Source organism: Talpa occidentalis, unplaced genomic scaffold (assembly GCF_014898055.3).
Source record: "Talpa occidentalis isolate TD23 unplaced genomic scaffold, MPIMG_talOcc4v2.1 talOcc4.10, whole genome shotgun sequence".
Classification (NCBI taxonomy): domain Eukaryota; kingdom Metazoa; phylum Chordata; class Mammalia; order Eulipotyphla; family Talpidae; genus Talpa; species Talpa occidentalis.
Window position 1 is genome coordinate 791,618 of NW_023600993.1, and position 12,792 is coordinate 804,409.

At 55.7% G+C, this 12,792-nt stretch overlaps 1 protein-coding gene across 1 annotated transcript in view; it reads left to right on the forward strand.

Moving 5' to 3' along the window:
• Positions 1-12,792, forward strand: part of CNTN6 (contactin 6) — a 302,895-nt gene that overhangs the window by 284,492 nt on the left and 5,611 nt on the right. Inside the window, exons 15-21 of the mRNA XM_054694220.1 lie at positions 5,723-5,898; positions 6,184-6,301; positions 6,774-6,932; positions 7,040-7,189; positions 9,900-9,970; positions 12,228-12,462; positions 12,538-12,653. Coding sequence (XP_054550195.1) covers positions 5,723-5,898; positions 6,184-6,301; positions 6,774-6,932; positions 7,040-7,189; positions 9,900-9,970; positions 12,228-12,462; positions 12,538-12,653 — 1,025 coding nt within the window. The remainder of the gene's footprint in view (positions 1-5,722; positions 5,899-6,183; positions 6,302-6,773; positions 6,933-7,039; positions 7,190-9,899; positions 9,971-12,227; positions 12,463-12,537; positions 12,654-12,792) is intronic.

Sequence of the window (12,792 nt, forward strand, 5' to 3'; positions counted from 1 at the left end):
GCATCATGCCAGCATCAACCGATCTTTGAAAATAAGCACAGAGCTCCCTTTGAAGGAGCTGTGACAACAGCCGGGGTGTCTGTGACAATGTGGGGGGCCAAGAAGGTGCAGTTGGTGGGTCCAGTGCCTTTGGGGTTTGCATCTCTGGAAAGTTCCTAAGCAGCGCGAACCAGGGATGTGAGACCCGGGCAGCAGAAAGCAGCTGAGCAGAAACGCTGGTGCGCGCTCTGCGCGAGGGAGACCAGAACCGGTGCAGAAGGATCCCAGTAGGCTGAGGGCAGCTAGCACCTTCCGTGCCGTGAGCGGAGACATGCCTGGGCCTGGTCCCGGCACAGGGACAGCAGACTTGACCAGCCCCTAACATGACAAGGGTTCAGACGCCACGCATAACGGTATCTGGCTGAATCCTACTCTTTCTGAAATCATCTGCTTGAAAAGCAGACCTTCAGGGGAAACATACAAAATAAAAACATCTTCATTCTGACCCGAGATGCCTTCAGTGACGTGCTCCAGGGAGGTGGGGGCCACGGCCAATCACCAGGGGCCGGGGGACGCGGCCGGCACAGTGGGCTCCAGGCTGAGGAGTAGGCACTTAAATAATCACGATTTCCGTGCGAATGTCATTGATTTGCCACTTGTTTGCATTGTGGGTTTGGGCAGCACAGCTCTACCCTCCGCGTGCCTGCCCACTCCCACCACCCTTCACCTTCCCCCGCCCCTCCCTCTGCAGCCCTCTCTGGCAACCAGTTTCTGTCCCATGCTGTCCATGAATTCTTCCTGATGTTTGCCAGTTTCTTTCCCCTGGTGATGTGTAACAACACGTGAGTGAGACCATCCAGAATGTTCTTTCTCTTGCTGACTCACTCCGCTGAGCGTCAGCACCTCAAGATCATCCATTTTGTCCCCAAAGCCGCTGCTCTCTGTCTAGCAAGTGGCCATGTCTGTGACTTCCGGACTGCGTGTCCGGCCCCGGGTCCCCGCGCCCCCGCCTGGACGCTGCTGCTGTGGGCGGGCGCGGGAGCCTCGCGTCCGTGTTTGGGGCGATGCCTGGAGTCGCAGGGTCGCATGGTGCTGCCATGATGAGAACGGTTTGCCACATGCTGAAAAAAAATACTAATTATGATTAATGTGGTCAAAAAATAAAGGCTGGCATGGAGAATTTCAGAAAAGAAACACTATGTGTTAAAAATCAGTTGGACATCTGAAAAATACAAACTCTAAAGTTAAAGATTCTGGGTTGGTTTCCGCCCAGCTCGGACCAGAGGGAAGATGGGACGGGGCGGGGAGGGCGCGGGACAGCCGTCGGGGTGGAGGGGGCTGGGTGGACGGAGGAGCAGGGTGCCCTCGGGCTGGGTGTCCTGCACGGTGCTGACATCTGCACCGCTGGTCCCGGGAGGGAGGAGGAGAGCCAGGGCGGTGTTGAAGGAAACACTTGCCAGATTAAAGACCCAGAAGGGCAGCAGCTGTCCTGCAGGAGCCCTGAGCCCGGTGAGGCTTACTGCCCAGGACGGCCTGGACAAGCACTCGGTAGGGAAAGCAAAGGCGGGGAGAGCCTGCTGGAAAGAGGCCCGGCCTTCAAGGGAGCAGCAGTGAGGCTGGCTGTTGACATGGCAACCGGGACCAGGGAATCCAGAAAGTGCTTCCAGGACCAAAAGACACACCGGTAAGAATTCCATTCCCAACAGAGATGTCCACCCAGTGAAGACAGAGGGAGAGGCCGCGCCCGGGGGTGCGGTGGAGTCCTGGGGCCTAGGGGCAGGGCCGCACTGAAGCATCTGAGTGGGGAAAGGAATTCCGGCCTTGGAGCAGGACTTGGCGGGCTGATGGGAGACGCCCAGGGAAGAAGTGCTACATTTTAAAGGTATCTCTAGTCTCCACAAGTTACCCGGTGAGAGAAAACAGGATTGTGGCGCCTGTGGAAGTGCTCTTTTTGCTCTCGTCCCCTTTATATCAGTGTTGGCAACTTCCCTCCAACGCCATGGACGGGCAGAGGCTGCATCATCTGTCTGCTCCGAGGACAAGGCCTGGTCATTTTTCTTACACATTGTCCATCTTCTGGGGGAGCCAATAACTCAGTCACCTGGTGAGCATTTACTCTGAGCCATGACACGGAGCTTTCACCCACGGATTGAGATTTCAGTTGAGTTCAAGGTGCACAAGACAAGTACAAAGTGACCAAAAATAACAAACTCGGCCCCTGGCTCCTGACAGGCAGCAGGGAGCAGACCTGCCGCCGGCCGGGCCACCGGACTGGGATGTGTCCTGGGTGTGCCGAGACACCAGGCCCAGCAGCTCTGACAGACATTTTGAGACCACAAGTTCCGATGTCTCCTGAGGTGCTTGGCATTGACAATGTTCTGGAAACATCACTGGCTGTTTGAGGGATGGGCTTTCGAGCGGCTGTTCATCATGAGCTCACTATTTTGTTAGACTTTTCTTGTACGTGAGGAAAGGATCGTTAGATCGAGCTGTTTACACGTGGCGTTCGTCTCATGGAAGAGGCTAGAGTGGTCACTGCTGAAGTTCTGAAATGTGAGGCTCCGTGACTTGTGACCTCTTGGCACTCCGCCCCATCACTGAGGCAGCTGAGTGGAAATGCGCCTCCTCAGGGCAGCTCCCGACCTCCACTGCTGCCTTCCTGTGTAATAGTTCAAAGTCACAAACACACAGAAAAGGCGCTCCCAGCTGCCCACCAGCCACAGACACTCACATTCCTGTCATCCTGGATGCCACCACAGATAAGCTGGAAGCAAATCCCTCAGGTCAAGGAGGGGACTTTGTTAGCATAACAAGACTCTCCTCTTAAAAAAATCTCTGGTCTGCACCCAGCCTTTGTATGCATACATAAAGAAAATAAATCTTTAAAAAAATAATTAAAAAGAGAAAAAAAATCAACATTTTTTCCCAAATGTTTTAGAGGTCAGACTTACAGGGCTGACTCAATGCAATGTCCGCGTGTATGCCAGCTGCCTGCACACGCTCGCACGCGCACGTGCATAGGAACTGTGTGTTAACTCCTCAGCCGTGGAGTGAAATTTCCAAATATTGTTTCTCTGAATTGCTTGTACCCCAGAATGAATTAAGAGATGTCACATAGATTAAAAATGTTTCATAAACTGGTAAATGTAGTTATGCTGTTTCCTAAAAACAGTCGTTCTTGGAGCTTTGAATATGCTAAATAAACTGTGCTGGGAAACGCACAGCAGATCCAGTGCACAGAATTAGCTCCAGTCGGATGGCTTGGAAATCCATCTAGACTTCCTTGCGGCGCTGCTAACCAGTGACCCTGTATTAGACAGGACGCCGTCCTGGGTGCAGAGCGAGACTTGGTGGCAGTGTGTTAGCTGGCTTGTGTTTTGCTTAAGTAGAAATTTCAGGTTCAGATTTCAAAACCTGAGGCAATATTTCTCAAAACATGGCCCCGCAACAAACTGCGTGAAAATCACCTGAAGAAGCCACTGTCAGAAGCCCACTTCCCGGGCTCCCGCGCAGACGGCTCAGTCAGTGTCATGGCGGGGCGGGAAATTCACAGTTTGAGGAAATTTATATGCACAGTGATTTTTTTTTTTAAACTATCGGACTAGAATTTCTAGAGTTACTTAAAGAATATGCAAGAAGAATAAAATGCTATGAAATAGAAACTGTCCCTCTGGTTTATTTCAAGGAAAGAAGCTCGAAAGATGCCAGGCTTCCTCTGGGGAGGACTGGCCTGCAGGGGCACTCCCCCCCCCTCCGCCCCCCACCAGCGCCTTACCTGGCCAGCCTTTGCCTTCCTCTCCCAGGTGAAATGACCCCTCAGGCTCTGGGGGGAAACCTTGGAATACAATGGAACCCATTCCCTGGAGCCTTTCCTCCAGCCCAGGCACACCCACCACCACCTCAGTCTCGGAGCTGATCTGGGCCTTGCTCTCGGGGCTGCAGTCTCCCAGGTGAACGGTTGGCTTCTTTTCCTCTTCCTCCTCATTCTGTTTCTAATATTTAGTGACACCAGGATGTGGCAGTTCTCCATCAATGTTATTTAATAACTGAACAAAGTAGTGACTGCTCGTGAGCCTCATGGGCTAGGAGGGCGGCATTGCTGGCCCCTGAGTCCACCTTTCCATCCCGCACAACCATGAGCTGGGGGTGGCGGGGGCGCTCCCCACTTTCCACCGTGTGGAAAGGGGGGCTGTCATCTTTAATGTTTGAAAATTGCCTTAATTGCATGATGTAAAACTGTGAATCAGAGCAGTTTTGCTCCACCAGCACGTGCAATTAGCTGGCTCCTCCCACAAGTGTGAATGAGACTGAGCTCGACTTTCCCGGAGAGACCGCGGGGTTCACACCCCTGAGACGGGAAGGCTCTTCCGAAGCCCACCACCTCTTGTTCTCACTCTGGGGCAGAGACGTGAAGACTTGTGGTTAAAACTGAGCTTGTCCACAAAACCACTCTTCAGACTTTTTCCCAGAAATGATTAGAATAAATATTGCATGCATCTGATCTAACGAGGAGGAGACAAGTAACTGCTGAGGCGCGCGCCCGTGAAGGCCCATCTGTGCGCAGCCTGAACTCCGCTTTCTCCATTGTCCTCAGAAATGTGCTGTCTTCTCCAGGCTCTTTTCCCAGCGTGTGCCTGAAACCCGAGATTATTACTTCCTGCTTCCCACCCCCAGGTCTTTGTTAAGGAAACGTGGCATTTTAAAATGTTGGAGCAGCGCCCAGCCCAGCGTTGTGAGGACGGAGCTCAGGGCTCCCAGATCCCAGACACAGACCTTCAGTCTCGGCGCCCGGGCCTCGAGCAGCTTGAAGAACTAGGAGGGAAATGAAGCTTCTAGTTTCTCTCCTTGTACACAGACTTGAGAGAGAGATTTGCCAGGGGTCCCTCTCACTGCTTGGAAACTTCATGTGCCATTTTCTTGCGCAGTAGTTTGTCCAGATCCCTAAGCCCTGGACGCTCATCTCTTACGGCAAGTTATCGGGTGCGATGGGGCATCTGCGTGGCGAGCCACTGCCCTCGCGGTCATTTCTTCACCCTCTAACTCAGCATTGCTTGGTTATTAAAAAAAAAAAGTCGAACATTTCCGATCACCACATGTCTCTCAAGCAGGAAAATGTAGGATTCTCAGCTGAGGCCCCACGGGGCTGTCCTCTGAAGCGTGAGTCTGTGGCGTGCAGGTTTCGAGGAGGCCGCGTGGGGCTGGCGTGGGTGAGGGTGGTCAGCGCAGCAGACCGGGCTCGGGGCTGAGCAGGAGGCCTGTCGCTTTCCCGCTTCACAGCGGGTTTTTAACTAGGGTGGGAGACGGTTGTCACGACTCTGCAAAAGTGAAAAATCTATCCTGCGCTCCCTTGTGAGTATAAGCTCGCGGTTATCTCTCTGCACACGCGGGTCCTTACGGCCTCGGGGACACAGCGTGTCTCACCGGCAGCGGGCGCGGTGACACCGCCCGGAGCCTCGGCACGAAGAAGCAGTGAGGTCTGAGGACAGCGGGCTCCTCCCGCGCCAGCGCTGCCCTTGAGAGCCGCCGTTTTCTGTACACGTGAGCTTCGCATAAAGCATGAATGAAACGGTCCAGGATTTTATGACATGATTAGTGCAAAAATGTTTGACGGGGAACCGAATAGTTTCCTTTGGGACGTGTTGGCTCCAAGTCGTCTTTTCACTCTCCAAGGCTCACAGAACCTGCGGCATCGGTGGCCCAGACCCGGCCCACCGGCCCCTGACCAGCGTCTGTCCCCCCACAGAGAGGACGGTCCTCAGCGCCCCGCCTCCCAGCATGGACGTGACGGTGGGGGAGAGCATCGTGCTGCCGTGCCAGGCCTCCCACGACCCCTCCGTGGACGTCGCCTTCCGATGGTCCTTCAACGGCGCCGCCATAGACCTGCGGAGAGGCGCCTCTCATTTTGAAAGGATTGGGGGGGTAAGTTGCTGGGTTTTAAGTGCTTAGTGAGGTGAATCCTCTCACACAAATCAGCATCCTTCACCCTTGTGCTCATCTGCGTGGCGGCCCCAAGCACTCACGGCACGTGGCTCCGTGTCCTGTCTCTCCTGGAGACATGCGTGCTCTGCAGCAGCGACCGCAGGTGTAAGGGGGGCCGAGCGTGGCCACCAGGCTGGGCTGGCCGAGGTCCGGCCTCCAGGGTGCGCGTCCTCGGGCTGCCCAGGCTGCGGCGTGATCAGTCTTGCCCCTCCCCGCCCGCTGCAGGCCTCTGTCGGGGACTTGATGATCAGGAACATCCAGCTAAGCCACTCCGGGAAGTACGTGTGCACAGCCAGCTCCCCGCTGGACAGCCTGTCTGCGGCGGCCGACGTCATTGTCCGGGGTGAGCTCTGGGGGAGCGGGTTGCCACCCCACATCCCCCATGGGGTGGGGCATCTGGGCTTCTCCCGTCTCCAGCCGGGCGCAGGTACTGGTGGGAGCGCACGGACGGCCTGGGCTGTGTGTCCACCAGCAAGTGCACCTGGGCCGGGGCCAGCCCTGAACTGGGGCTTGGGTCCGTGTGAGGCGCCTTGGTAAACGGGGTGGACGGCGGCGACTCTGGGCCTGGCCGGCTCAGCTGCGTCACCTGCATGGGCTCCCAAAAGCCTGGGCGAGGACTGCTCTGGGCTTCTGAGATGAGGTCCCCTGGGGTGCTGCTCACGCCCCACCCCCGTGTGAGCTAAGTGATAACAGTGCGGCTTTATCACAGTTAATGCGCCAGGGACGCTTACGTTCGGCGTCTTACTTTCTAAGCACCATAGGTAAAAATAAGCCACCCCAGCCCTTCCCGACAGTCATCACAAATCTGTCCCCAGGTCCACCGGGCCCCCCTGAGGGCGTGCGCGTGGAGCATGTCTCCAGCACCAGGGCTCAGCTCAGCTGGAGGCCGGGTCCCGACAACAGCAGCCCCGTCCAGATATTCGCCGTCCAGGCGCGGACCGCCTTCTCCGTGGGCTGGCAGGCCGTGTCCACAGGTCAGTCATGCTCTTGGGGTCACTGCGGGAAGTGCACAGGGTGGGCTTCTGGGGGAGTGAGCGATTTCATGCCGGCTTAGGTTCCTGAAGTGTCTCCTTCGTTCTAGTTCCAGAGATTCTCAGCGGGGAGATGTACAACGCCACCGTGGTGGGCCTGAGTCCCTGGGTGGAGTACGAGTTCCGTGTGGTTGCCGGGAACAGCATTGGCATCGGCGAGCCGAGCAGACCCTCAGAACTGCTGAGGACCAAGGCGGCCGGTGAGCGGCCCTGTCTTCTAAAGCCTGGAAGGGCCTTTATGGTCGTTCTTTTGTTTTTCAATGAAATACATGTTTTATTGTTGTCATTTGGGGCTGCATTTTTGCTCCTCCACGTGTGCACACGATCCCCTCATCTCTCCCACCCCGTCTATCCCCACCTATTCTCTATGGTGAACTGGACCTTTTTTTTATGCCCAGATTTGTTTTTGCTGCTCTTTGCCAGTGTATTTTTCTTGCTTATTTATAGTCCACAGATGAGTGTCTGTCACTTTCTGATTTACTTCACTTAAAATAATCACTTCAAGGTCCATCCATTTTGTCCCCAAAGGCACTAGCTCATCTTTTTAATAGCTGTGTAGTACTCCATCGAGTCCGTATGGCCAGTTCCCGTGTCCACTCCCGTGTTCTCAGCAGCACAGTCGCCATGACATAGAATCAGCCTGTGGTCTGGTTCTTAAAGAAAACAAGCAGGAGTGTTGTTACAAGTCTTGTCATGTTTTGGCTCAACATCAGAGGCAGTGATCTGGTGGTTCTCATTTTCACGTTTTTATGCGTGCAAAGCAAGGTGCATTATCTCCCGAGCGCTGCCTTCAGTAAGAGATGCTTATCGTTAAGCAGGCGCCGCAAAAGGAAGAGCCTTTAGAAGCTCTCCTCTCCTCTCATCTGTTTTCTAGCCGAAACCCAGCAGAGAATCTGTAGATTTGTAAATGCACGTGACCTGCTGCTGATTTCATTACAATGTTGGCCAAGAATGAACAGAGACGCGATGGAGCAGGGCACCGGCAGGGACCCCAAAGGGAGCAGTTCAGAAATCACACCTTCTTAGTCTTCCCAGGCCCCCTCCATTCCCTGCTGAGCCCTGTCGTCATGGGGGAGGGGGCTTCTGAGCTCCTCGCAGCAGACCCCTGCATGTCCTCAGCCGGGCAGGGAGTGCAGGGCGGCCTGGTGCCACCCCTTAGATGGACAGACACGTGCCCACGTGACGCTCGCTCAGCTGCCAGACACCGTAAATCTCGCCCTCGCCAGAGGACGGGGTTCCTGCTTTGTTGTCGTCTTGAGCCTGGGGCCAGCATGTTCTGTCAGGCCAGGTTTTCAGGGGTGTCCTGATGGGAGCCCAGAGCTGCGGGGAGAAGCCCATGGCTAGAGGAGGCCAAGGTTGCCGAGCCCCCAGCAGCCGTGTGCAGGTGCCCAGGAGCCAGCACACGTCCAGGCGAGCAGGAGGCGGGGCGGAGCCGGGCAGGCAGGAGCCTCACCAAGCACAGCAGGGGGCACCGCTCTCTGGCGACGTCCTGGTGGCCGGTGGGGTAGCCTCCGGCTGACCTCCTCCCCTGTGTCAGCCGCTGACACCCCAGAGCGTAAGGAGACATATGTCCGCGACCAGCCCAGCCCACCTGAGGTCAGAGGGCTCCAGACCCCACTTCTCAATGTGGCGTTAGGGTTCCGTGGCACATGTGAAGATGGAGTCTGTGTCGGAACTTTCCTACCCAGAAGTTGGGCTTTGTCAAAAGGGCAACTGAAAGAGCAGCTGGAAACCATTCCTTTATGTGTTTGAACTGCATAGTGGCCAAGATAGTGTCACGGCCGCTGGGTGGAGACCAGGCCCCAAGCCCCAGGGACTCACGCTGCCTCTGGCTGCGGCGTTGAGGCTTAGCCAGTAGGATGGAGGCGCACGGTGACCTTCTGAATAAGTGATGGGGATTAAGGAAGACAAATAATTCTGAATTTGAAAATGGAGAGTGTCTGACAGGTGCTGGCGAGAGCTAGATGGTTCCTTCACTGCCTCATTGGCAAGTCAGACATCTCTCTGCAACGGGATAAATCACACAAGCCATCTGCATGGATCTGAAGGGTCTCTAGGGTGGGAGGAGATCTGCAATGAACAGACTTTACTTATTTCAATTTTTGCAACAGACATTTGCAGGCATTCCCGCCCACCATGTTGACTTAAATACAGTCAAATATATGTAATTGCATATAATCCAACACTTAAAAGCATATCCTGCAGACTTTTCCATTATCGCAGATTTAGGATATTTTTGCCATTTTTTCCTGAAAAAATAACAACAAAAAGCGTACGTCTCCGTGTGGCCGTGGCTCAGCCTGGCTCCGTGGCCTCCGGCGTGCAGGGGCTGCCTGTCTCCTCCCACCATCCGGCACTCGCTGCAGGTCCTCGCGGGGCGGTTTGGGGGACTGTGCCCCTGACTCACTCAGTGCCTGGCAGGCTCCCCGGCCCGGCGTCCGCTCAGAGCCCTCCCCTCCCGCACTGAACAGGAACTTCGATGCGTTGTTAAGGGTTTGTTTTTCAATGTTAGAATGTCCTGATGACTAACCAAAAGAAAAAGTATTTTAGTTTGTTTATGGAAAAAATAATTAATTAATAAACTGCCTCGGCAACTTGTTTACAGCACAAGTGTATAATTAGGCCCTAAATCAGCAGCGTCACCGCCACATCCGAACGGAACATCATTTTGCCAATTAGTAGATGGTGCATAATAATGTCAGACACACGATGTTACTCGATTTTTAATTAATTTTGGAGCCAGGGTGCTCATGTATCAAGCACAACTGTGTCCTGTCTCTAGAACTTTGGGTTTGTGTAAACATAATTTATGTTCATTAAAAACGCAGCGTCCGCCCGCCACGAGCTGCGTGGGGCTGGGGAGGCGAGGGCCGGGCCCGGGGCTGACACCATCTCTTGCTTTGCTCCCAGCCCCTGCCGTGGCCCCCACCAACGTCAATGGGGGTGGAGGAGGCCGCTCCGAGCTCGTCGTCACGTGGGAGGTAAGTTTCCGTCCAGCTGAGTCATTTTGCAGGAAAAGAGGTAGCTGGCCAGGAAGCATGCCGGGCGGATCAGGGGAGTGACTCGATCGTGTCGAGAATCTGTACAGACAGAGGGTCGGGGGGCGTAGAGGGAACCGAGGGAACGTCTTGTTTCCGTCGGAGAGAGCAGGGCCAGGCCCTTTCCCGGGTGCGCGACGCCGGGGCGGGAAGCCGCGTCTTTCTCACCAATGGAGCCGCCACCCTGCTTGGCCTTGACCTTGAGCCAGCTGAGGCGGGTGGAGCAGCCCTTGTCCTCCGGGTCCTTCCAGTCCTCTCTGCGTCGAGACAGGGCGCAGGCAGAGGCACCGCTCTCGCGGGCGTCGTCGCAACTGCCGAGCAGAGTCTCGTTCTCCTCCCAATTGCAACCTTCGGCTTGGCTTCGGCCCACAGAATTCTGACTCTCGACGAAGCCAGTGGTTTTCCTCTCCAACTGTTCGGTGCCTGGCCCCACAGGACTCTGGTGACGGGGGCGGGAGGCTGGAGGGGGCGCCTGCCGGCAGCCCTGCCTTGACTCCGGGGGCACTCTGGGGTGACAAGTGACCACATACTGGCCTTTCATAGGACCGTGCTTGGGGGCCCTTTTCTGATTTTAGTGGTGAACGGGGCACCGAGGGAACCCCGCGGGGGCTGGTGAATGCCCTGGTGCGGCCCAGTGGCTTCGGAATGGCTCTTCCATGCCGCGCTCCGGGCCCTGTCCAGCCCCTGCTGGGGCAGTTCTCTGTCCTCTGGATGACCATTGGGGACGGAGCTTTTCCTGGACCCTGGGGGCCACGCGCCCCCAGCATTACCGCAGCCGGCTGCCTGCTGGCGGAGAGCAGTGGTGCCCACGGGGCCTCGGCCTTGCCCAGCTCGCCCCTGAGGAGCTTCCCAGGCGTTTTGAGTGCGAGGGCCCCATGTCCCACAGGCCCTGCTAGGCCCCCAGCCGCAGGCCTGGGCCTCAGTTTTCCCACTTCCTTCCCTGCCAGTTCATGCTCGACCCGCAGCCAAACGCTGCCTGTTTTCCATGTTATCCGGTGCCTCCATGCGCTCTGCACTCCTGCTGCATCACCCCCCCCCACCCCCCGCCATGCGTCGTGTTCAGCAGGGGAAGAATCGGGCGTCTGTTAGTCACTCTAGAACACAGCTCTGCCCAGGCAGGGGACACCAAGATGGCTCCGGTGTTGGCACCCAGCTGGTGATCAAATGTGCCCAGTGGCAAGATAAGGGGGTGCTGTGAGTGGGGATCCCGGGCTGGGGATGACCTCAGAGATGGGTCCTGGAAATGATGTGCAAGAGCACCGTATCCTATCAGTATATTTAGAAAAAGGAAGAAAATTTGGGACATTTTCCGTTGGAACAATGAAGTGAAGTCTGTGGATTTTTTTTTTTTAAAGACTTATTTTTAATTTATGCATACAAGAGCTGGGGCGCAGGCCAGAGGTGCAGGGGGTGAGAGGACTCCCCAGAGACAGAGTGGGGAGCAGAACAGGCGGATCCACTGAAATCCACTGCTGAGGGCAGCAGCGGGGAGACAGGAGAGGTCTGCTGCGCCCTGTGGGTGCTCCCTGGCCGGGGATCAAACTCAGGCCGCAGTGGCTGCGGGTAGCTTCATAGTGCTGGCGCTTAACCCCTGCGCCACCAGGGAGGCCGTCTGTGGATTTTTGAATACAACTTTGTTGTAAACTGGTGGGATATTTGTCTGAATTGAAGCACAGATTCATTTTCATTTGCTTATTTCAGGTGATTATCTGACATGTTTAAACAAGTACTGGGAGGCCCTTTATACTTGTGTTTGAACAAAACTCTCCGCCTTAGCAAATGCCACACAGCGATCATTTTACCTGATCTTACAAGTATATTTGAAAAGTGCTGTGAAATGAAAACACAGTCCTTGAAGTAGTAAGTTAATTTGTGCTGAGTTTAAAAATTCACATCAAAATTTTGTTTTAACTTATAAAAGCTTGCAATCTTCTAAACCATGTTATTACAGGGACTTAGGAGTAATCACAGAAAGGGATACAAACACCTCAGCCTCTTCCATTTCCACGTACGAATTTCAGTGCTTTTAGCTGGAATCATTTTCCTAATAGGCATTTTAAATAAAAGTATTTTTTTCCCGGTACCGCATTAAACAAGTATCTTGTTTGTCTCTACAAAAGAAATGCAAATAGTCAGTAGAATTCTCATAGGCCGGGACGGTATTTCTCTGAGCACTGAGAGGTCGGCCCTTCTGCCCCAGTCAATCCCGGAGGAGCTGCAGAGCGGCGAGGGCTTCGGCTACGTCGTGCTGTTCCGGCCTGTGGGCGCCGCGGCCTGGACCGCAGAGCGCGCCCCGACCGTGGAGGCCTCGCGGCTGGTTTACTGCAACGAGAGCATCGCCCCGCTCTCTCCCTTCGAGGTCAAGGTGGGCGTCTACAACCTGGAGGGCGAGGGGCCCCTGAGCCCCGCTTCCATCATCTACTCGGGGGAGGACGGTGAGTGGCCCCACGAGCGCCCATTGGCCTCTGCGGCCCCGGGCTGCACTGACCGTCCCCGTCTCCTGCTGGCAGAGCCCCAGCTGGCCCCGCGGGGGGCATCCGCGCAGAGCTCCTCGGCCTCGGAGGTGGAGGTGTCCTGGCACGCCATCGCCTGGAACAGGAACACTGGCCGTGTGCTGGGCTACGAGGTGAGCGCCGTCCCGCCCGCCCACCTGCCCACAGCCTCCACTCGTGGCCGATTGACCGGAGCCGGTGCTGCTCCCGCCTGCTGTGGCTGTCCCTGGGGAGGGCTCTGGTCTGCCAACCTGCCCCTCAGGGTGGCGCCTG